Source organism: Rousettus aegyptiacus, unplaced genomic scaffold (assembly GCF_014176215.1).
Source record: "Rousettus aegyptiacus isolate mRouAeg1 unplaced genomic scaffold, mRouAeg1.p scaffold_m13_p_7, whole genome shotgun sequence".
Classification (NCBI taxonomy): domain Eukaryota; kingdom Metazoa; phylum Chordata; class Mammalia; order Chiroptera; family Pteropodidae; genus Rousettus; species Rousettus aegyptiacus.
Window position 1 is genome coordinate 20,998,158 of NW_023416310.1, and position 25,930 is coordinate 21,024,087.

General features: G+C 39.6%; 1 protein-coding gene across 7 annotated transcripts in view; it reads left to right on the forward strand.

Moving 5' to 3' along the window:
* Positions 1–25,930, forward strand: part of CRIM1 (cysteine rich transmembrane BMP regulator 1) — a 178,318-nt gene that overhangs the window by 121,831 nt on the left and 30,557 nt on the right. For 6 of the 7 annotated variants that reach the window (XM_016156670.2, XM_036224025.1, XM_036224026.1 and 3 more), the window contains 5 exons: positions 9,898–10,026; positions 17,136–17,292; positions 19,579–19,700; positions 20,824–21,033; positions 24,562–24,777. In XM_016156670.2, coding sequence (XP_016012156.1) covers positions 9,898–10,026; positions 17,136–17,292; positions 19,579–19,700; positions 20,824–21,033; positions 24,562–24,777 — 834 coding nt within the window. The remainder of the gene's footprint in view (positions 1–9,897; positions 10,027–17,135; positions 17,293–19,578; positions 19,701–20,823; positions 21,034–24,561; positions 24,778–25,930) is intronic. The other variant, XM_016156673.2, reaches the window with a different exon arrangement.

A 25,930-nucleotide genomic window follows, 5' to 3' on the forward strand; every position in this document is an offset into this window, starting at 1 on the left:
GAGAGTTGAGTCTGTAATGCAGCTCCCCAGCCAATCAGAACCTCATGCCTGAACCCTGCGTGCTGACCTCTTCCCTGGCAGCAGCATAGTCTTTTCTACTTAAAATTTGCCTTGGTCCTCATTTCCTCACTTTAAAAAGTATGCATAAATGACATGATTTGAGGCCGCTTGGATCTGCTTTGGAATCAAACAGGGCATATTTAATGCTTGTGCGTATATTCAGTGCCTCCCGTTTGCCCATGCTTGTGCCTTGCCAGGTGGTTGGGCTGCCCATAGGTTGGGCATCAACAGGAAGACGCGAAATGATGTCCTTTTTTACCTTAATTAGAAAGCTATGGCCCTGCATATCAGCTCTCTTTATAAGACAATTCAGTGAGTCTCTGTTTCTTAGTGAAGCTTTAAAAAATGTTCAAACATAATAAGTTGTCAGTCTGGGATAGGCTCAGGCCTTGGGTATTAAGAGGGATCAGCAAGGCCAGATATTTTCAAGACCACGACTCTGATGCTTTCTTGGGACTAAACGTTCAAAAGGCTTCATGGAGATTTTATGCTAGATGAATTCAGTAGGGGCACTCCACAGTCCTGTGGCAGAGACCCTGAGAACATTAGTATCCAAGTGAGATGCTCCCAGTATTGCTAAGGAAGTACCAGTTGAACTATCTCTTCTTGTCAACATAAGTTTTAGATTACTAACATTTAAACTAAGATTTTCTGACCAAAGACAGCTTTAGGGATGGGTCTTGTGTATCCTCTTTTAACTTGAGAATGGCAGAACTACTCGTGAAGTTACCAAAATAGAATAAAGGACACTGTGATGAGTTTGCCCTCAGCCCCAGAGATCCAGCAAGGCCCCCCACATGAGAGAGAGGAAGAACGGGGTCAGCCAGGCACAGAGAATCATTGTTTCAACTCACATTGGATAAGCTGATTACCAAGAGATTTCTCTTCTCTTCGAGACACCATGGACGCAGTCAAAATGCGAAACAATGGTATCAGACTGCTACTCAGCAATTGTGAAAGGCGCCAGTGGCTGGTCACTAACATGCTCCAAAGCTTACCAGACCATATGAAAGGATGTCATGCACCCACCCACATCCCAGATGCTTTTCTTGTTATCAGTGGAGATAGAAAACGATGCTTAAGTTACAATGGACAGGGTTCAGAATGCCAAACCAGTTGTCATAGCATTTCATTATCAGCTGAATGTTTGAGGCCTGCAAAAGGGCACATGATTCATTTACTCAGCCATCGTCTGAGACCAGTTGTAGTTCCAAGCAGGCAGCATAGTTGTCAAAACAATAATTATAGCAACAAGTAAATATTCCTCTAACCCTTAGAATTTATAGAAAAGTCCCCTCTTTATGATCTTAGTTGAGCCTTACTGTGATACTGCAAGGTGGGAACAATGGGTATTCCCATTTAATAGACACCCAGAGACTTCCAGCACCACATGCAAGATAATGAGAGAACAGGAACTCAAGCTACATCTTCCGACTCCAACTCTGTGTCCTTCACATTTCTTCTCTTTAAACCTCCAACGTGAGAAGGGAGAGTGTAGGAAATAAGGTTGTGAACATGAAAGTACTTGATCATCATGGCTCGGATTCAAAAGCCATTCTTACTCCTGGCTCTATTCTCATTGCTGACACCCAGTTACTGTTATTCTGACCTTCTGTGGCCTAGCCTTTGACCTTGGATCTTTTTCTGAGCCTCTGCCTGGAATTTTGACCTTGCTGTTTGACCTCTGGGAAGGCCTGCTTCCCCTGTCCATTCTTGCTTCCCCGATGTAGGGATACTCTCCACCCAGAGCACTGAGCTACTCTCCCAGCCGTCTCTGCCCTCACACTTGCCTTCTGCCCAGCCCCATTTACATCTAGGCCCTACGTCCTGACCTGGGCACTCACATCCCAGCTGAGTAAAAGGAATGGGCTACTCAACCCCCATCAGTGTGCCAGGCACTGAGACACCAACATCAGTACTTACGCATTCTGGTCCTGACCCTTGTCACTTCTCCCTGTGATTGTTGCCAGTCTTTGCTTTATCATGAGGTAAATTTGCTGAGCATTCGGCAAAAGTACCCATCCTTCATCCAGTACAAGTTGCTGAATTGAGTGAGTGCCCAGATATTTTCAGGACTATTTTAATAGCACTTTATTTTGTACCATCAAGGAATGAGGTAGTCACAAAAGTGAATTCTCCAGATACCTGAAATTTGGGGGGGGGGGGGGGGTAGATTTTATGTTAAGAAATTTGGAGGGAGACCTAAAATGCTTTGTACTTTCATGTCTTCTTAAGACAGAGATACAGTTCATACTTTAACCTATTTTAGGCAACTGAGTATCTCATTTTGGACTGCTTGGGTTTGGGGATTGTCATTGAGTTTTCATTATTAGTGTCTCAGGCTCACAATGGCTTTCTGATCTAACTTGCTGCTCCAGTGGAGCTCATTTACTGAGTACCTACTATGTGTAAGGGACAAGGAGCCTGAGGGAGTTACTGTCCCATCCTCCAGTTTAGAAAGTTAGCGATTCAGCCCGTTAGGGACAATATTGAGTGGAGACTCTTTGTCAGAAAGCGTGCCCTATCTTTAGGTGCTCAGATGTCTTTTTTTCCCTCTCTGTTCATTTATTAAACATTACTATGGGCCAGGTACTGTGCTAGGTGCTGACATTATAAACCATGAATGAACCTTTGTCCCTACTGCAAGGACCCTTCCTCCCTGGTCGTCAGCCATTTCTCAGAATGTTGGGTTAAGATACCAAATTCCAACTACCTGACACCCCTCCCAGTTGATAGAGCTGTTAAAATATGCATGTATATTTGTAACAATAGCGTGTTATTTCCAGTTAAAGGTTACTAAAGAATATTCTCTATGAAAAAAATGAAAAAAAAATTACAGGAATAAAACAGAAGACAAATATAAAATTCCAGATTATTCTTGGAATGCAGTCATTTTGTGAGCTCTTCTCAAGCTGAATTCTTGGAAAAAAGATATCGCACTCTATACAAAAAAGTTTTTCTAATTTGTCTTTCGTGGTCTTTTAATAATAATCTCAGAATCATACTACTGTCCTTTCCTATTAAATATGAGATTGGTAAAGGAAGAAAAATAAGTCCAACTGCCAAAATTCCTTGAAAAAAGCATACAAAGTTAATAAATAGGTCTAAAATAAATATATAATTGCTTCTCTGACCATAAAATAATAAAAATCTTGGGAACATTTCACACCATTCATTTTAAAATAAAGAAACTGCCCTGAGTAAGTACTTTAGAAATTACAAGGATGTAGGTGTTGTTATGAGAAATATATACAAAGGAGAAAAGGAAAACTAAATGTGTAGTGCCTGAAAGAATTTGAAAACTCCAATTGTAGGAGATATTTTTCCATGACTTAATGAGACTTTCTTAAATACACATTCATACTCCACGGAAACTCCCACTTCCAGATTAGGGAATTTTTGTATCCGCAATTTTTTTTCTTACTGTCTATCTTAATGGCGTTTCCCCTCTATCTTCATTTGGGAAATTTTCATCTTTACGGTACTTCTCTTCCCAGGCTGCAATTATGTTGACAATTAGGTGATGTATTTGAATGGTTTTCTGACTAGTTATGGTCACATTTGAAAAACAACCGTGGTAACAAGATGACATATGAAGACATAGTAAAAAAAGATAAGCTATCTCCTTTGGTTCTGTCTCGACCAATTTTATCTCCAGTTTTATGGCCCTGGACAGGCTACCAATAACTGGTGGGCTGCAGGAGGCCTGACAGATTTAGCGATGTAAAGTGAGCAAAGCTTTGGAATTTTCCCACTCATTAGATATTCAAATGGCATAAACAAGTCCAGCTTCCTGCCCTCCCCCTCAAAAAATCTTGAGAGTTCCTGAATCTAATAGATGAAAAGAGAACATAATTGTCCATCTTTGTCTCTCACAGTCAGATGAGTAGGCTTGCGAATTTGCAGGGAAGGGCTATGTAAAGTGTGCAAACCATTATCAAAGTCCACAAGGAGAGGCAATAAGAAAATGAGACAGGTAGGAGTAGCCTTAATTTATCTTCTACTTGAAATATTTTTTAACTTATGAAAGCAATAGAAGGATGTGTCTTGCCTTAATTACTCTTTCTAGAAATTCGCCTGTAGTGAGGTTTACTTAGACTTCTTATGGAGTGCACGTGTGTGCTTGCATGCACTAATATGAATCTGTAGGAATCCAAGGTGCTGATAGACAGCCGCTAGCCGCAGCCAGGCCCCCAGACCTGCTGCACACCCAGACTCTAGCACAGTGACAGGCACTCCCAGAGACAGCTGAAATCTGGACCCAGAGCTCCTTACCCTCCTGACAGTGGCAGGGCTGCAGACAGACCCAGGAGGCATGGCTCTGTATGCCTTCCACGAATCTGCTTTTCCAGAATCGCCCACCCATACTCAAGAGCTACTAAGTGGCTGCCGGCTTTCCCAGGGTTGCTAATCAGAAAGAGTGCTTCACAGACTTCTCAATGGAGATAATTAGTATTATTCGTAAGAGATAAACAGCTCGAAGTAACCAAGGTAACGAGGAGAACCTTGCATGTATTAATTCAAAACCAGAAGTTCAATGGATGAAGCTCCAGGTTAAAAACATCTATTAACATTTTCACTCAAGTTATATCTACGTGAAATACAAAAAACAGTGATTATATATAACTTGTTTCAAAAGCAAATTAACATAATTACTACATATTTTTAAATAACAAGGTCAAAATATATATATATTTTTTGTTCTGTTGCTACCCCAAACATGTTAAACCATTCAATAGGATGATAAGACTGATGTTAAAATTTTAAGTCAACATCTTAAAAGGTTGAATTTGAGTTTCAACTTCTTATTTTCTTTTCTCTTTTTTTGGAGAATTTTTTTATAAAATAAGAAGCAAGAAAATAGCTTGGATTTACTTAACACATTTATACCTCCTAAATAATCAAATATGTATTATTTTATGGTCTAGTGCTGTGGCCCTGGAATTAGAATAATGATTTTTGTTTTAATTTTATGCTCTTGACCAAATTAATTGTAATCACAGTGCCTTAATATCCCCTTTGAGTAGATAGAATTGCTCCTGGGAAATACTTGTACATCAATGTTAAATATTGGTGTTCTAGGAACTTAATGTCTGACACTCTCTAAATATGTTTTCTTGGAAATGCTTTTACTGATAAGGGGTTTGTTGGGCTTCTTAGGATATGAAAAAAATATTCTTCCCTAAATTTTAAATAGCAGTAAAATAAAGAACCAATAAGTGTTTATGTTTTTGCGTGTTATAATAGATTTCCTTCCAGAATTTGTTCTTTAAGACATGGAATAAGAATTGGTGGCTGAACATCTGCAACCTGACACAGTCCCCAGGGTTCTTGTGAAAATAGCTCCTCTGGACAGTGTAAGGTGCTCAGAGTCTTTAAAAATCATTCAGGAAAACACCAGGTTGACAAGAGTCTTGGTTTCCACCAGATGCAGGGTAGGAAATAGCGAACCGGATGTAGACATAACAAACACCCATTTTTGTTCTTTATTGCTTCTAGGCTCAGAAAATATTTCTAGAATTCTCCACAAAGAAGCTGTTCCAGGGTTCCCTTTAGAAATAGTTGTAGCCAAAGACAATGAATTCCTGCAGTTTCAAGCCTTCGTCCTTTGGAGGACATTAAGGTATTTCTTTAATTCCTCAGCTGATTCAATACAAGATGAGATGGAATTTCAGGGTGATCCTGTAAGCAGTTTGAATTTCCCCTCACCAAATCCCCACCTTTGTGCAAGTGCTTTCTCATTTTCCTAAATTAGGACATGCAAGACCCTTTTTTATCCTTTGAAAGAGGCACATTAACATGTCTCTGCCCAACCAGTTTAAAGGGGCACACTCTTCTTTGCTCCAAGCAACAGTCATCATCTACGGTGATGTATCAGTGTCTCCAGATGTCCTAGCGGGGCCTCTGTAACTGATAATGGCCAAACTCATCAAGGACCGGCATCGCCATCATTCTTCCCAAAAGCCATGTTCTCTCTAGCATATCATTTCAGTACAGTACCATATATAGTAGAAGAGCACAGAAATACAGGATTTAAATGAAGATCTTTTGGTCTTTAGGCTAAGACCCATCAGTGTATTTTCCATATTCAGAACACTGTTGCAGAAAGTGTGGGATAATAACAGTTCCTGATACACGTATTTCAGGATGCTCTAACGAGCAGAATGCACGTTTCCCATGTTCCACTAACACTTCCTCAAGCTTCTTTATTTACTTAGATTAGAAACAAGCATACTATGGTACCTTGATTCTGGATTCTTTAATATGACCTCTTCCCCTGCCAAGAACTTCCTTAAATAGAAACTATGCAGAAAATCAAGCCAGCTTTTAGTCGTTATTCTTTAAGGATGACACATGTCATGTTGATTTTCAGCACTTTAATTCAGGATCATATCAATTGTGTCTCATCTTAGAATTCATTATTGGACATAAGAAACTCAATTTTAGTCGTCTCACGGCACTTCTTAAACAAATGCCCTGATGTTAGTAATAGGACCGGTTCTGAGAATAAGTATTTATATAGTGGACTGAAAGCAAACTTAGATCTGTTTATGATAATATCACATTCTTGCTAGATAATTTGTCGTTGCATATTTCTGTTGTAATACTGTGCTTACAGAAATCTAATATAGATATGGCCTAATACAGTAGGACACTGAGCACCAGAATGTTAAGAGAATGAGAAAAGGAAGTAGAATGTAATGTATGCTTCAGAGAAATGTTAGGAGACACCTAGTTGCCTGCATATGTGTGTGTCAAATCAACAATTAACTCCAGCAACATAGGACAACAGTAGTAAGTACCCCAAAAACATGCATCGCCACCCTCAAAGGCTTTTAAAGTTTGTTCCAGTTTGTATTTGAAAAGGAAAACAATACTTATTTGTTAAATATAATAAAATGAGATGACAAGTGTTAAAATATTTTTTAACTCCTATCTATATTTAATATATCACAGTGTTTATTGTTGTTTTCAGCCTAATCTTTTGAGATGTTAAATAGTTCCAGAGTAAATTGACAGTTTTCATGAATAATTATTTGTGGAATTTTGACTTATTCTTTGAGTTTTGTTGAATATTTCTCTTTTAATATTAAATATTGAGGGAGTCAGAATTTGAAATGTATATGCCTGCCAATTTCTTCCACCTAAAGGACACCGTAAATGAATGGGGAAGTATTAATTTAGGAGGCACAAAATAATTTTTTTGCTTCTCGCATTCTACCACATCATCCGAGGCCTAGAAGACATCCGGTGGATTCGTTTTACCTAAAATATTTACAGTGCAACATTGTAGGAGAGCACCCAACTAAACAGCCCTTCTCTGCACTTTTTCTCTGCCGTAAAACTGAGCAAAAGCTGTTATCCCAAATGTGGTAGGGAAACAAATTGAACGTATTCCCCCCCGCCCCCCAGAGAAATGTGTGCTTGCCATACGCGTGTGACTGAATACCTAGCCGATGAAGCTGTTTGGGTAAAGCGTGCGACTGTTCACGTCGGTATTGGGGTTCTGATCCTCAGACAACTCGATTATTTATTTATTTTTCTTCCCAGCCAAAAGATCATACATAATCCTAATCCTATCCAGTAGTCATAATATGTACCCCAAATAGCATATACATTGCTAGTAATTCTCTTAACAAGTCCCTAATATTCACTGAAAGTAAAATACCGATGAAATATATTTTATTCCATGATATATTTTCCGAAGGCAAAAGTTTCTCCTAAATCTAAATGTTGGTAGATATGTTCAGGACATTTCTATACCTGTAAACCATTCACTGAAGCACTGGGCGTTCAGGATCCATCGCTGATGCTTGCTCTACTAAAGAGCACAGTCCAGACGCCTTCCTCGATGGGATAATCCGTGGCGTGGCTTCCTTAAACATGAATCAGGTCCTCTGCTCTCTCTGTCTTGTGTTTGTGGTTAGAATAATTTTGACAAATCGTTGGCCATCTTGTGGCCGAGGGCTGAAATAAAGTCATTATTTTGGCAGACTAAAGAACAGTGATAAAAGAAAAACTAGTTAGGTTTTGAAACGAAAGATGTTTATGGCACATTTTAAGAGAATGTAGGAAAGCAGCACTCCTGCATTCAGTCCACTGTGTCATAAAACTCGCCTAAACTTAAGCCACTTCTTGATGTTTACAGTTGTCTGACAGAAAGGATACGTTAGTCATTGAAGGAAATTAGAAATTGTAAAGCAATGCAAAGTGTGTGTGTGTGTGTGTGTGTGTGTGTGTGTGTGTGTGTGTGTGTGTGTGTGTGTGTGTGTGTGTGTATATATATATATATAAATTTCTGGGAGATGTTCTCCAAACTATTGTAATAAAAATAGGAATGTGCCGTACCCTCTTCATATGAATTTTTACTGGGAGAATGCTGACAAAGAATCTCTTTAAAAACTCATATTGCCTATCACCCGTGAAGAGTCGGATCCTTGGCCCCTTTTAGCATTTGGATAAAAATGTGGAACTCTTGATCTTAGCGGTGGCTAAAACACATATTTTGGTCTCTCTTCCTTGGTAACGAGAGATGAAACTTGAGAAGACAGTGTGGGCTAATGGAGAGAGTGTTGGACAGGAGGTCAGGAACTCCTGTTCTGTTCTATTCCCAGCCTGCTCCTGGGTCGCTATGTAAACTTAGATAAGCCAGTTACTCTGTCTGCACCTCATATTTTCCATTTGCAAAAACACAGGTAGAGACATTCTGTACTTAGCTCTTCAAAAGCTTACTCCTAAGAATTTCATAGTACCCTTTGGTTGAAAAGGGGCTATGTAAAATGTCAGTGTCTCTGTTCCCTTTGACAATAACTCTCACCGCAATCTGACATATATAAATTGTCCCTTATCAGTGCACGGCAAAACAGGTACCATTACAACGGGCTTCTTATTGCACAGAAGCTAAGAGCTGGAGCTAGAACGCCAGGGTTTGAATCTTGGGTCCACCACTTACTGACTCAGTGAACTTGGGCAAGTCAGCATACTAGATTCCTCATCTGTAGAATGGGGTTAAGGGCGCCTATCTCATTGGAGCATAATGAAGCTTGTTAGTGAAGAGCACTTCAAACAGTATCTAGACACATAATATACTTGGTGTAAGTGTAATTACTTATTACCGTGAACAATTCTTTCTTATTAACATGGCCGGGATGATCAAGCATCACCTCTAGCCTTGCTTTCTTCTGTGCATCTCTTCCCAGAATGCCTCCTTGTTCCTCCTCTCAAACTCTTGTTTCTCATTCTGGCACTCCCATAAGCCCCGGGGCCTGAGTATAAGCTCCTAGTCACTATTATACATTGTATCATCTGTAATAATGGAAGGACTGTCACATAAAGATGAAAGAAATCCAGATGTTTCAAACTAGTCTCATAAACATCTCTGTTTTATTAACTTGAAACAAAATGCTAACGGAATTTCAGAAGTGTTGCAAAATGGAGAATGAGATAATTGACAGTTGGAAGCAGTGTCTCATTATAAAAAATAAACTCAAAACATTAAGAAGAAAGAGAAGAACGGTTAACAGTTTAAATGGAGTTCATTTTAACCTCTCTCGTCTGCTTTCTATAGTAGTGATCTTCAGGGAAGTATTGTCTGAGGACACCAAAAATGCATAAATTGCTCAGATGTAAAGAACTAGAAATTTTAGATTGTCTAAAAATCTAACTAAAAATATTTCTTTTTTCAGAGGTTAAAGACATTATGAAAGTGCAAAAGTTTAGGATTTAATGAAAATTATTTAGTTTTTCATAACTTACTGTAGTGTGAAATTGAAAAGATTGACTAGCATGTAAGAGATAATCGTATGTTTCATTTTTTTTTTCTCTTTTTATTATTAGAACCGACCTACATCACAATTGATCCACCTGCATGTGGAGAGTTATCAAACTGCACCCTGGTGGAGAAGGACTGCATTTATGGTTTCAAACTTGATCACAATGGTTGTCGAACTTGTCAGTGCAAAAACAGTAAGTATATAAAAGACAGGTTTGTTGTTTTTATTTTTTGTTCTCTGAGCCTAATATGATATTGTCAAAGCATATTATGTGATTGAATATCTTTTTCATTCCTGTTCATGACATTCCCTTAGCAACCTGAGAGAAGAAAAATTTTGTACCGAACACAAACAAATACACAGTCATTTGGGGGAAAAGAGCTGCTCCTTTATTCTGGTTTTCACCTTCGTTTCTTTGCATTCAGATGCTCCTTGATACCCAGCTGCATTGTGGGTACAGCCGTCTGGGCTTTGGGTACATCGTTCCAACCACCCTCGACCTGGTCATCCAGTGACAAGGACAGCACTCACAGAGAGGGTGTCAAATTCCATGTATGGCAGCCATAATCCTTAGAATGTGCTTTACCTTGTTGATCCCAGCTCACCTCTGTATAGATTCCAGTCATGTCCCCACACCATGACCTCTGAAACTTGATAGAGTATATTTCTTCCACCAAAAAATAATTGCCCTTTGTGTTTAAAATGATTTTGAATTCTCTTAATTCTTCAGACCCCTCAGCCATTCCCCAGGTGACATAGTTTCTAGAACTTTCTTGGTCCTTTTTATCTTTTGATAGATACATTTACATTATGTCACCGTCCTTATAAAAACGAGTGGCCCAGAAACAAAATACTCCAGAATTTGGTCTGATCAAGTGCAGTGCTATCTTGTGGCCTAAGTTTGCATTAGCTCTTCGAATTACATACTGTTGGCTCATGCTGAGTTTATAAACAGCTAGAACTACTAGATGCTTTGTTTAGGTCACCTGCCATTAGGTAGTTCTCATCCATTCTGTATTTGAACATTTGAGTTTTTTTCTTTTAATGATAGAAGTGCAGGGCCACATTTAATGAGAAATTATCCTGAAAGTTTCAGACCATTTTCCAACTAGTTGGGATATTTTTGAATCTTGATAATGTGATCTCATGCTTTATGCCTCCAATTTGTATTAAATAAGCATAACTTACCTGTCTTCATCTAAATCATTGAACTAAAATTAAGTTGTACAGAATGAAGAACAGACCCCCGTGGCTCTAAAGACTTTCCTGATGAATGACATTGGACCATAATCCTCACTCTTTCAATGGAGTTGTTCAGCTAACAACATGTCAGCTCCATCTCCACAGGAAAGTCTTGAAACACTCAACCTGTATCTTATTTGAAATCAAAATACATGATATTTGCAGCATTCCTTTGCTGGAATCCCAATTTTAAGCATAAAATGAAGTTAATGGGGCATGACTTGTTCTTCATGAACCTATGCTGGCTCCTCGTGGTCATTGCTTTCTTTTCTAAATGTCACAGACCATATTGTTTAACAGCTCTTTCTGCAGAACTTTTAGTTGTGAATGTCAAGGTTAGTTTCTGCAGTTTTAGAATCCTTTATCCCTTTAAAATTGACATTTGGCCTCTTTTAGTTTTCTGGACTCTCTTTGTGTTCTCTCTGATCACTTCCAAACGTAGACAATGCTTCTGTAATGTGTAGGTTCTCTGTGAGCCTCTGGGTATAATTACCGTGGGCTCAGAGACTTGGAATTACTTAATGCGGATGGATGCGCACTTTCTGCTTTATCAGTTATCTTGGGCTTTGTATTCCTCTTAACCGTCTATGTTTGGCACTCTCTGTTGTAGGACTATTTTCACGCAGAAGACAGATACAAAATAGGGGTTGAGTAATTCAGTTTTCTCGGTTCCATGTTATCTTCGTGCTCTCTGCCTGATGGACTTAACGCTAAAATAACGTTTGTAAAACTGTTGTAGCTGTGGGTATTGCCACCTTTAAATTTCCCATAAACGTCTGCCCATCTGGGTCTGTCTTGTCTTTCTCTGATTATTTCCGTTGAGAGGAGGGCCAGTCCCTGTCACGCATCCGCCTGCCTTTCGTAGCTAGCTTCCTTTGGAAACCTGGCTTCATTGGGGAGCTGCCATGGCAGCCACATTTGTTTACTTAAATGGCTATCTTCGACAACAAGATATTAGTGATTACATCATGAAGAGTTTATATTTTAATCCTTCTCATCTCTCTTGGATGTGAGCTACACATCCTTTTTGCTCATGGAAGCGTACCTAAATGTTTTTCCTGAACTTTTTGAAATCTAAAAATATAGCTTTGATCGTACTTAATGACCCCCACATACCACCTTCACTTGGGCATTGCTGTTGTGAACTTTTTGTCCACCTGGTCTCAATTACTTAAGACCCCTGCCACTTCACAATAAGCCTTTTGTGACTAAATTCAAAGAAACATTTCCCTCAGTTGTTGTCAGAGCAAGTCAAAACCATATCACTGGCTTTTTGCAAATTGAGACTATTAAGAAAATTCTACTCTGCCTGTGTTAGTGTTGCATTCTGGCTTCGTAAACAGAACGTCCCTGCCTCCTACCCTCTTTGCACCTCCATTTCATTAACGGACAGGATGAAATATATACAGGAGACTGTTGCATTTTGTGTCAGCAATTTCTTTTACATATAAATCTTTATTAGCCATTTATTATTTTGAAGTTTTACCTATCTGTAGGGATACCTAGTCTTTTTCCTTCCGTCCTCCCTCCTTTCCTCTCTTGCCTGGTATGCTAAGCACCTGCCAACTTCTAGATCTTGTAGTAGATATTAATGCCATAAAACTGAATAAAATGCAAGACCTGCCCTAAGGAAACAAGCCTCCAGCATGCTAATGAAATCTCATTTTCAGCCAAATTTTATAACTTACCAAAGTACGTGCCACTAAGAGGACACGTTGGTCCTGTAGGAGAAGCCAGGCTTTCGTCTACGTCAGACTAGGAAGTCACCGACCGCCTCCTGGGGCTGTGCTCGCTGCTCAGCAGTCGTTCGCTGAGTGAGTGAGCAGGGAACCATCAGAATCAGGGGTGCCAGTGGACATCCTTCTTGTCTGAGATCCCCTTTTGAGGTCTCACTATTCTGACCATGTATCCATTTCATCACACTGAGATGCTTATCCCAACTCCGTCTTTCGCCGTCTCGCCCACGCGAGCAACTTTGCTTTTACCTTTTAATTTTGACCCTTGAATATTCCGGTTCTTTTTTACCCAGTTACAGGAAAAAAAGAAAGTTCCTTATAGTGAAAGATGGCCCAAGCATGTTCTTTTTTTCCCATTACAACTACTTGATTTATTTATTTATTTATTTATTTGGTCTGAATTTCTTACATTATTTTTCTGTATCCCACAAAAAATCCTGCTTCATATGCAGTGGTCCTAATTATTTATGCTTAAGTTTTCTGTTAGGGATTAGACCTTGTTTAGATAAACCACTGGCCTCAAGATTTCTTAAAATCAGACCCGCACCAAGTAAATGCTTCTCACCTGTTCGTTGGTTTATTGTTTGCTCATTCACTTTTTGTTTCATTCATCTAGTATTTGTTGAGTGCTACTATATGCCAAGCACTAGGGATATGCAGAACATAAAAAATGGACCTTATCCTTGACTAATATTGGTGTTAAGCTAATACGTTATAATGACATTGCAACATAATTAAGCATGTTATATAGATCGAAATCAAAACCCAGTGGAAACAACGGCCTTCAGAAGTATATGGAAGGTATATAAAGGATTCTTTTGTTTGTATTATTGTTATTTTAACCTATAATAAATACCATTCTTATAACACTGCTGAGCAAAGTAATGCATTAAGGGCATACAGAAATTTAAATTAGCCCTATTTCATTTTCTCAAGGACATATTTAGAATAAAGAAAAATGTGGTAGAAAATGTTTAAGAAAGTAGAGTAGCAACAAAAATTAAAACTAAAATCATTTAGATAACCTAGTAATAACCTAACGTCATTGGTACAAGCTATTAACATTACTCTTAACCAAAAATGTTTGTTTCTGTTAAATGGACATAGTACACTTTAACTTACTCTATGAACCGTACGTAGTAAGTGGCGTCTAGATAAATTAAATACCATCAGTCTTTTGGCATCTTATTTTCTACATCGTTAAATCAAGCGGATTCGACTGGAATAAACTCTTCCAGTTTTAACATTTCGTAATTCTAGAAATTAATACTGCATTATCTAGTAACTGATGCACACATGGACAATTAATGGTAGGGAGAAAAAGCCTTCATATTTTTCATGAAATAGCTGAATGGAGCATCTAACTAAGGTCGCAGCATCAAATAATAGGGAAGCGGGCTCCTCACTGTCATTTCATTGCAACTCCGAACGAACACTTAATCAATCAGGTCACGATTGGGACCACCTTTTGCAGTGTTGCATTTTTTGCTTTAAAAGTCTCAAAAACTTTATGGTGTTCTTAACGGATAGCAGGTTGGTGGGAATTGCCAGTATCCAGGTATGGAGTCTGCAGCAACACGTAGCAAGCTCTGGGGGCACCTGTCCATTGTGTTCCCTGTGTGAATTGCTTGGCGTTCACTTAAAGTGTGATGGTGCCCCCTACAGTTGTACCACATCTTGGCCCTGGGAGCAAGCATCTTTTTTTCTCCAGAGTAAACAGAGTTTATTCGTAGCTGCTGTTGACCAGCCGTAATGCACAGGCCCTGTACTTTGCCGTTATTTATCCCTTTCTCTTCAATGGTAATTTCCTGCTGTGGATTAGAAAGCATTTTTAAATCACAGTGAAGTCATAAGGCTGAAAAATTAGGAATTCAAAGCCACCATTCTTTCTCTGGTTGCCTCGAGTGAGGTACTGAAGCTTTTCAAACAAACTTACAAACCCCCAGCCCTCTATGAATAAGATGTTTCTAATCTGTCTATTCTATTCTTTATGTAAACGTTTGCTTTGATGATATATTTCTCTTAAAGTCCATAATTGTCACATGGATTTAGGATCACCTTGCAGTCCATCTTTAGTGTTCTCTATTTCTGAGTGTAAAAGATGGTATTTTTAGATGTTTAGCAAGTGCAAGTATTTTCAGAAATTTTAAATATTAGCAGAGTAAGCTTTTTCATCATATTATTTTTCTGTTATAGGGCAACCTTGAGCAAAGTGGAAGGGTAAATAACAACATTCATTGATTGGTTTATTCGTTAGATATTTATCGAACACTCACACCTGAACTGCATAAATAAATAGGTCTCTGGCAGAGAGCCCCCTTCTGCTGGGGAACAGAATCCAGACAGGCCCAGGCCATAGCATCCCAACGAGCGGCTCCAAGTCAGAGCCCCCTGTCCTGGGTGACATAGCCAGCCTACTGTCCACGAATGCCCTAGACTTTTGTTTAAACAGCTTTTGCTTCAAATTCCCTTCCATCGCAAAGCAGAAGTGGTTAAAGACATTTAGTTTTTATTAAAATTCTTAAACTTGGTGATGTAACAGTTTTCTTTTAGATTGTAAACCACTCTAAGGTCTATGGGGGAAAAAAAAAAACTCCTTTTTTACAGGACTAGAAAAAATAAAGGTACAATGTTGCTCAGGCTCTATAGTTTTAAGGAATTTAATGCCCAAGGATGCCAACTCTGGGAATTTCGTGGAGTCTTTGTAATTCATCTGTTTCCCAGTATTCTATGCTCAGTGTCGTGACTTAAAAATTCTTGTACTAGAAAAATGGGCTCACGATTTAGATCTCAGTGTCAGAGAAAGAAATGTGGCTATGAAAATTTCTCCCTTCTTCATTATTCCCTTAATGGCAGAGAGATGAAAAATGATGACCTTTCAAGTCATATAATTACAGATTTTTAAATAAGCCGTTGAGAATTTTGCTTTTCAGGATGCAAATTAGTGATCAGTTGCTTCATAGTGTAATGCAGACCCACGAGGTTATACTAAATACATGTAATGAAAGGTTTATGGTAATGACAAAGTAGAAAATTATACCATAAATCACGTTTTCCTTTTTAAAACATAGCAAATTATTTGAGTATTACTAGCTAAGATTCATGAAAGATGCTATCTTAAAATATTTATGTAAAACAGGAGCCCATTTCACCTATTAATTGTAGTTAAGTTTTAATTTTAGATTATAAAATTTGTGTGTGGAAAGAACAAATGTGTCGTTTTTCCTAGTAACTTACTTTTTTTAATAATATTTATGCTTAAGTAATGTTCAAATACAATATTTATTTATTATTCCAACAAAAATTTCTACTTCCTATTTTACCAGTCCATGCAAAGCAGTAATCAAACATTGCCATACTTTTGCCATCAGAATTTGTCTTTCAAATTCTGCAGTTAATTTAGACAAGTCTCGGCGTGTTTTAGTTACATCACTAAGCATGCTTTTCTACCATAACATTTTTTATTCCTTATTAATTATGCTCTTAATCCCTATATCACACCTTTAAAATCTTTTTAGAAGACTTCTCTTAAGCTAACATCTCTGGTAGTTTCTTTTACCACTCACCATTGCTGCTGCTTTTTTTTTTTTTTTTTTCTGAAATAGTGAGTTAAAACTTACCAACAGGAGACAGTTTGAACATTTCAGTAGTGGATAATTAAACATTAATCTAGATAGTCTTTTGGCACATACATATTTTGGTCATTTAGTCATGTGGATATTTGTCAGCAACAGAGAAAAAATAACTAAACAAAACACTGAATATGTCACAGAGATGTACTTTTTAAAGAAAGGGCAAGATCCTTTATGCTGCATATAATATGCAGTATTATATGATAACATCTAAAACTTGTAAACACTGCGTGACCATTTAAGAATGCGCATCATTATGGCCATGCAGTAGAGACAAAATATATAATAAAATTTTAGGTGTAATTTTTGAATTCTCTCATTTTATCAACAAATAGTAATCGGCGGTTTGCGGTGACTAATAACAAGTTTCATGAGAAAATTCTCTCAGTTTCACCTGCACCTCAAATAGAAATCACCCGCCGGCCACCCTCCTACTCTTCAGCACCCAGAGTATACTTCAGAAATCTATTTTTCACAGTCAAACTGTATTTCGCTGTTAGTGCCAAAACATGGAGTTATGTTGTGATAGCTATGAAATAGCACAAACTATCATTTTTAACCGTTCCTGATAGCATAGCTGAGAAATTTGCGTCTGTGGAAGATCGGAAGACTAGTGGGGGGAGGCATTGAAGCTTCTACATGTTCTGCCCCGTTCATCTCTGGAAGAAACGTGCTTCTGTGTGTCTTCACAGGGGAGGAACTGTGCACAGGCCTCAAGCGAGGCTGCAGCTTGGACTGCCCCTTCGGCTTCCTCACCGATGCCCACAACTGTGAGATCTGTCAGTGCCGTCCACGGCCCAAGAAGTGCAGACCCATAATCTGCGACAAGTACTGTCCACTTGGATACCTGTACGTATCTCAGTTCAGAAGATCTGTTCTTAATCGCCTGTAACTTGGTGAAACGGCCATGCCTGTTTTTGGTTTGCTCTTTTGTTTGTGTGTTTGTGAATGAGTCAATGATGTCCTGCATCCAGAAAGTCTGCTCGTTTTGCTTGGTGAGTCAGAAAGCCGGGAAAGGATGGTGTCTTCGCAGATAAGAATCGAGTTTTACCCTTCTCTTTTATGGAGATAGGTCAGAGCCTTGTTATGACACTGTTCTTGGGGCCTGTTATGTACAACTTCCCTACAGCAGTGGCCTTTGGACACTGAGTGGGGGTTGGAATTGTCATGAGGACCCAGGGTTCTGTTTACACTTTTCACCACTGTCCCAGTGACAATTCGTGATGGCTTATTTAATCCATACTTAAGATCAGTTGACAGGAACTCATTTGCAATACTGAGCATCCTTACCTGCTATGCCGTGATAACTTACCTTGGTGCTAGTCTACAGTTCATAATATTTTTTCTTTATGTAGCAGTAGATTTTGCAAGTTTTCTTGAAAGTAGGGATCATGAATTATATTTTCAAATATTCTTTTTCGAGGCGGACCCCATGAGATCAGATTGTTCCAGGGGAAAATAGACTTTACATTTGTTTCTTTAGTGTCTATATTAGCATCTGTTTCTATCTTTATATCATGTTGGTCCTATAAAAAATTACCTTTCAGAATCTTGCTTTATCATTCTTTCCATGGTTCCCTTACATTTTAGTCTTTCTGCGTTTTCACTTTGATGTATTTATATAGTACTGCTAATAACCGGAGACTGAGATCCATCATCCCTTGCCCATCTTATTAATGCCATCATTGTTATTCTTCCTCTTGGAAATTCTGGAGTAGCAGGGAGGGGAAAATCTTCATTCTAATTTTAATTAGAAGAGTACGTTAGGAACATTATTCTTAAAGATTTCCCAAGGATACTAATAAATCATCATTGTTCCTAATCCTAAAATATGAATATGATACCAATAAGAATATAGTTATTTCTTAGCTTAACTGCTAATATTAATATAAATAGTTAAAAATATTATCGCCATAGTAGCTATAACCACTTGCTGCAGTGTTATAACAGTTCAAAATCAAGGCTGCATTCAAGTCCAACCTTCATCTTGGAGAGAAATCTCTTAGAGGATTATAGATTTTACTTTATATTCTTGTCAGTAAGCACATTCAGGGAGGACCGAGTTGACCACAGTAGACAAATGAGTTACTGCATCAGCCAGAACAGTAGCTGTGCTTCAAGGACAGCCTCTGAAGGAGAAATCTTGGCCAGATACCATATGGGAGTGTTAGAATGCAGGCAGCTCCTTGTATCTACCTGCTGAGTGGATCATTACTGTATGTAAATGCTTACAGAAGGGAGGGATAAAGGGTGATGTGGGTGGGTGAGTGGATGGACGGATAGATGGATAAATAAATGAGTGAGCAAACAAATCAATTAAAGCCTTGGTAGGTCTTGAAAACGACACAGTATATGACATGAGATACATAATTCATTTAATTCATTGTTCTTATTGTGTTAAAATAAACAAGTAGACCATTTCACCTAGCAAAGTATGGTTTGTTACTTGGGCAGTGGTATATCGAGTGGTAGCCTCAGTGGCTACCTCATTAAAATTTTTACGAGTGTCTGAGATTCTCAGGGACCGTGGCTGTGGGAGCAGCCAGTAGCCCCAGCAAAAGGACCTTAGCCCGCAGTGCTAGCCTCCAGCACTGGCCATCAGTGTATCCTTCACCATCCTGTCCATGGAGTTGCACATTCATCCGTATTTATGGTGGTGCCACTTTTCCTTAATTAAATCAACTGTTGTGTTATTGGGATTCTGGCATTTACATCCCAGAAGCACATAAGTGCTTGAACAATTCTAAACCTCAGCTGCGTGGGGGGCAGGCATGGCCACAGGGAACTAATTACACATGACTCCAGGAGTTTCTTAGAGCAGAAAAGCCAAATCATTCTACTTAATAATAATATCACTTTGGTGACCCTAGGTCTGGGTTTTGTAAAAAACAGCCGCAAAATCAGCCCGACACTGTAAGTGGTGATTAGGCAAAGACCAGAGAAAATTCTAAAGCTTTAAAACTGCTCTCCTTATTGTTGAATGTTTTACTCAGTTATATTGGTCTTTGCACTGCATTCATGTAAAGGTTTGTGAGCTTATGCACTTAAACTTTAGTGACCCTAGGCATCTGGGCGCTTGGGCATCGTTTGAGAGTTTTGAATTTCCTGACCTCTGACAAAATTTTAATTTTCCAGGAAGAATAAGCATGGCTGTGACATCTGTCGCTGTAAGAGATGCTCAGAGCTCCCATGCAGTAAAGTCTGTCCCTTGGGTTTCCAGCAGGACAGTCATGGCTGTCTTATCTGCAAGTGCAGAGGTGAGTGCGAACGTGTGACCCTTCCCCGCTCCGAGCCCCCAGGGGTACAGACACAGAAGGACATCATGTAAATGAAACAATTTCAGTGAGTGCTATCTACTCTGACACAATTGTCTCTCTCTATGGGACCATCTCTTTTCCTATCGTCTCAATAGAATAAAAGCTCCCAATAAAATTTAAAGTAAGCATATAAATGGACAAGCACATTAACCAAATTGATGACTTCTTAGTCCCGCAGTTTGCCTAAAGCAGCTTCATCTTGACCCCCATAGAGTCTCTCTGCCCCACAGTGGATGGATACAATTAATACAGCGGAGATCCCTTTTCAAAGCCCCTGAGGTTGGGTGTGACTGAACAGTTTGCTCATGTATTTCCTGGCAACACAGTTTTTCGTGAGAATTTAGATTTCTGCTGAACAAGCACATGCCAGCCTGTAGCTGTGTCTAGGGGCGAATCCCGGGCACACCTTTTGCCTGGCACTTCCCACTCCAGGGACGTCCTGAAGCCATGTGAGCAGGCACCCTGACTTCCATGTCTGCCCTCACCCCTGCTCCAGCCCAGCTACCCACCCTGGTATGTTTTACTTGTCAGCAGGATCCACTGATTAAACAATAAAAGGTCCTTCAAGTTTGTTCTGTGTTTTCAGAGTTGGACAGTTATCATCTTAATAGTGTTTTTAAGGGGTCAGAATAAACACTTCTAGTCACTGCTTCAATTGTTTTGCTCCACAAAGATGTATCAGTTGCCAGAGGCCCAGGATTCCCCCCCTGGGGGACTTCTAGAGTGATTATTCTGCATATATTGAATGCATGTGGAACATTTACTATGAAATCAGTGCTTGTTTATTATATGAAAATGAGAAAGTAGAGTGAAATGAGTCAAAATCAACTACAATTCCACCAATAGAAGAGAAATTGCATTTGCAGTTTTTTTCTATTTTTCCTTTTTTCAAAATTGAGGGCATATTAACTTAAATTGTTTTCATGAGCCTTTCCCGTGTCATGAACTGTCCTTTGTAGACGTGCGATTTGGTGGCTGGGTAGCGTGACCTGTAAGGACGCTATGAGCAGTTTCTCCTGTGCAGTAGCTACGTCTTTACCAAGGCTGCCTTCTGTCTGTCCAGAGGTCCCTGCTTCAGCCGGGCCACCTGTCCTGTCAGGCACATGCCTGTCCATGGATGGCCATCATCATAAAAATGAGGAAAGCTGGCATGATGGGTGCCGGGAATGCTACTGTCACAATGGACGGGAAATGTGTGCTCTGATCACCTGCCCAGTGCCTGCCTGTGGCAACCCCACCATTCATCCGGGACAGTGCTGCCCGTCGTGTTCAGGTAAAAGCTGGCCCCCGTCGGACGCGCTCCCTAAGCAGACCAGATGGTCTCTATCCCGCAGGGCCTCGTCAGATCTGTGACTCAAGGGGAAACGCAGGCGATAACCCCCAGCACGTTGCAGCTCTCTGTGATTTTTGTCAACAACAGCCACAAAACAAAATCAGCCGGGTGCAATAAGTGATTAGTCAAAGACCAGAGAAAATTCTAAAGCTCTAAAACTACTTATTTTTGAATGGTTCACTCAGCTATTTTGGTCTTTGAACTACAATTATGTAAAGGATCGTGGGCTTCTGTATTTTAAACTCGAGCTCTCCATTTTACAGATAGCGTATTTAGGCTGAATGTCAGTTAATTGGAGGGGATTGGTGCTAATTTTATTCCATAAAAGCTCATTATTTATAAAGCAATATTGGAGAGGGAGAGAATCATTGAAGTCTGTGGCTATTGCTTCTTTTAAATTAATGGATATGTGCCATTCTTGCCAAATAGGGAAATTTAGAGTGGCCACACAACCAAAGCATGTAAAGTCATATAATAATGGCAATCAAGTTAAGTTACCAGAAGAGCAGAACAGATTATAACTCTTTGGGGGTCCGAATTATGGCTGTCAATAGCTGTAATTATTATCATAATACCTCATCAAGTGCCTTTCATCCAATGAGCTCTACACAGTTTTGTATTTATTATTTCTTCCTCTGCGCAGGCCACTTCGAGTTAGGGTAAAATACACTTAGGCCATTTTTCATTTGGAAAAACAGGCACAGAAAGATTAATTCTCTTACTCAAAGTTAAATAGTATGTCAGCTGGAAGGCCAGGGAGAAGTGAAGGTTCCCATTCTTACATCAGATTTGTTTCAAAGTTGAAATATACTGTTCAGTTTTGGAGTTAATGATTCTTTTCTCTCTGGTCAGTCCTGGTCCTGTATCTCCCTGTGGATGAGTCAAGAACCTGAGGCCTGGTCCTTTTGCTGCAAAGCGGGTCCAGCCAGGGAGGGAAGGTGGCTGAGCCTGCCTTGCCTGCCATGGACAGGGTTGGGGGAGGGGCACTTAAAGTCTTTTACCTCTGAGATTCTACACACCCCAGTGACTAAGGGATCAGATTGACGGGCAGCCCTCATACCCTGCAGAAGACTGATTATAGTGATTGTTTTGTGTTATTTTTTTCCCATTGTTCAGTCAGGTGTGCTCTGTATCGAAACCACTTCCTTTTGCACATGATTTGCTAGTTAAATATGAAAAAACCACTAGTATCCACTGAAATGGAAGATAAATGAGCAGTTTGATGAAACGGAACTCTGTGATGACTCTTCGGGGAAGGAAAAATTGGTTCCAATGAGAGCCTCCTGTTTTAATTCTAGGCATGAGTGTGTAGAGTGTGGGCTGTACCTGGGTCTTTGCCCAACATATACTCAGTGAAGACTGAGTCAGGCCAACAGAAATACAAAGACATTACTAAGAACAGATAGTTACTAAGAACTGAAAGTTAGTGGAACCAGAACTAGTTTTCTCTGTTTTAGTGGTATAGGAAGTGCTAAAGCACACACTGAATTATCGATGTGTTGTTGTGGGTGCATCAATATCTAGATGTACATGTGTGAAAACACATACATTGATATGTGAATGTGTAGATATATTTTTTCCAAATATCTTTAGTGGATTGCCACGAATGGACTCTTCTGACTGGAGACCTCAGAATGGTTGCATTCATGGACTCCTACTTTAAACCCCTACTTTCTTCCCTCTTGCTTTCAAGGGTCAGCTGTTTTCGTTTACCTGGGCTAAGTAAGCACCTCCTAAACTCTTCTGATAGAAGATTTACCAAGTGATATTGTTTCTTAGATTTCTTTTCCTCTCTCACTCTCTGTCTTTCGGTTTCTATTTTAGCTCCATCTCTCTAGCCACTCTCATATTTTGCCTCAAGGAACATGGAGCATGCATAGAGCAAAGGGGACAGTTAGCAAGATGAGACCTACAAGCACACGCCGTTTTTTTCTCAGCACTTCCCTACATGTCAGCATTTAAAAGGGCCGTAATCATCAATCCTAAGTCCTTTTTAAAAACAGTAAGGGAGTCTTTTTCCAACATTAGGTTAGTGATGCTCTTTGGAACAATTTTTTGTTCTCTCTGTAAACCAAAAGAAAGGCTCTTTTGTCATCTTGCCCCAGCTTGGTTTCTGATCGTCTTCCTCTCCACTTTCCTCGTACACGGGAAAATTCAATCCAGTTGCTTATGAATATAAGCATCGGCCAATGTCAGTTTTCTGTTATATGTCCACTCAAAGTTCCAGTCTTCACATGTTCCCTTGAGATAGATCTGTATTAATTTAAATGGAAATCAGCCCACACCACTGTCTCTCTTCAGTGTTGACTCTTGTGCAGACCTCCCGTTTGAAAGTAACAGCCTGTGAGCTCTTAGATTAGCTCTGAGCATCTGCACAGATAGGGTGGTTCTTCTGGGGCCTGGTCTCCACTGAGCTCCAAGCGTGAGCTAGCCACGGTGTCTCCAGACTGCTCAGCAGGCTTCGGCACTGTCATCACCTTCTTGAAATGCTTGTTGTATTTGGATTACATGAATATGGTTAATGTCTTCATAGTTCTCATTTCCGCAACCCAACTCAGGGCAACTCCCAGTACCTCTAGACATTTTCAACATTAAATTCCCTCTCTTATCATTATCATCTCACCAAGAGGCCAAAATCACCTCTCCTCTAGGGAAAGAAATCATAGCTATCATCAGCCTCTGAGCATTCATCTATCTTGGTCATGCTGTTGCCAAACAAATGTTTAGTCTCAGGTGAGCGTTCTCAGACTGTTGATTCTGGAAGAACATTCCCGCTCCGTTTGCTGGCAGCTGATCTAGATGGAGGCATGTGACCTGCTCCACAGTGCGATGTATTTTCAAGCATAAGAGACTCAGGGTCCCAGAGACAATGAAGAGGATGGAGCCCAGAGGGCCTGCAAGTTGTGTTTACTCTGGAGGTACATCTGTGACCCAAACAAACATACGCTTGGGTTCAGATCCCTTGTCTGCCCTTAATACTCTGATCTGAGCCCTCAGTTTCCTCTTACGTAAAATAGGATAATAGCAGCTACCTTGCAAGGTTGATGTAAGGAATAAATGAAATGACACATGGTAGAGCACTTAGCATGGAAATTGGACCATAGCAAGCATTCAGTAAATGAAAAAAATCTTCATTCTAGATAATTCCTACACATTTACAGAGTTCCCCTAAGAGGCCATGGTTCCTTATAGTAGAAGTCATGTCCCTGTAATTTAATTCTCTTATTGGATCCTCATTATTATTAATAAAATACTTGAACCTCACTTCTAAAACTAACTCTTCTGCTGTCACCTCATTTTTATACATGGAATGTTTCTTTTGCTATTCTGTTGATAAGAACAGAGTGAAATATTCAACAGTCAATTCCTCTTCTCTGTCCCTTGAAGCCCACAGTACCAAGTCCTTCAAGAGTTGGTACGACTGCTGATGAGTGATTTCTTGTGTTTCGATTCTGTGTCCTTGCCTAGATGACTTCGTGGTGCAGAAGCCAGAGCTCAGCACCCCCTCCATTTGCCACGCCCCTGGAGGAGAGTACTTTGTGGAAGGAGAAACGTGGAACATAGACTCCTGTACTCAGTGCACCTGCCACAGCGGGCGGGTGCTGTGTGAAACAGAGGTGTGCCCGCCTCTACTCTGCCAGAACCCCTCACGCACCCAGGACTCCTGCTGCCCTCAGTGCACAGGTAACCGGCGCCGTGCCCCGGGGTGTGCTCCGTGGGAAAGGCTGCAGCTCAGGCGCCGTCATTCTGTAGGATCAGCATGTTGAGCCCCACATGGGAGTGTCTCAAACCCAGTCACCAGTTACCAGGCGGGAATATCCGGCGGTCTTCTTCCTAAGTTCATTCCCTTCTATAGACCAATATTTATGCAGTCAATATGCCTTGCACCTGCGGTGACTTTTTTAAAAAAGGCAATTATTTCTTTCTGCCATGTTTTAACCCTACATTTCAGATTCAAGAGACAGTCCTGCTGCACCAGATTATTCCAGATGATTTTGCTCATGTGAAAAGTCATCTTTGTCTTCAACAAATGGGAAGAGCAGTTATTGCTAAATAATGTAAATAAAATTATTTAAAATATATGAGGGCGGTGAAGATACTTCGAGAATGTTAAATAGGGGAATTGTTACAATATACAGGATGTTCACCCCCTGAAACCTCTAATGATTAATAAGTTAAGATTCAAAAGTATTAAGTGACTAGCGCTGCACATGTACAAAGAGTATTAGTGTTTTCTTCTTTTTCGTTTTCAGATAATCTGGCCTTAGCAGGCAAGTTTATGGTCATGAAAGAAATATATTAATCAAATTTTGTCATTTTAAATATAAGTTGCTGGTTCTGTAACTAAAGTAGCACTTCAAATTAACACTAGAATTTTATGACTTTTTTCCAAAAGGCATTTAATTTGTATATATAAAATTACCAAGTTGACAGCAAACTAGTTTTATTTCGTTGCTGCTTATTTAGTCTTTTATCTTTTCAACTTAAATCAATAACCATTTACCTTCTAAATGTATATTTTTTGGACATTTCTACTCAGTAAAACATAAACCCTTGTATTTTATTATTATTTTTTCCATCGTATTGTCTAGTCAGCTGGCCAGAATCTATTGTTCTGTCATTACATCCAGTATCGTCAATGTCCAGACTCTTGTGGGTTCATATTGATACTATTTTTCAGATTGCATCAGATGAGCCAGTAGGGATAGCCACATTATTTGCTGTTGTCAGTCATGCACTGCCGTGGAGACATTATCATCTTAGTACAAAAGCTTTGGTGTAATTAGCTATGTTAACCTGAGAAGCTTAATTATTGTAAGAAATCTTTTCTAGTACA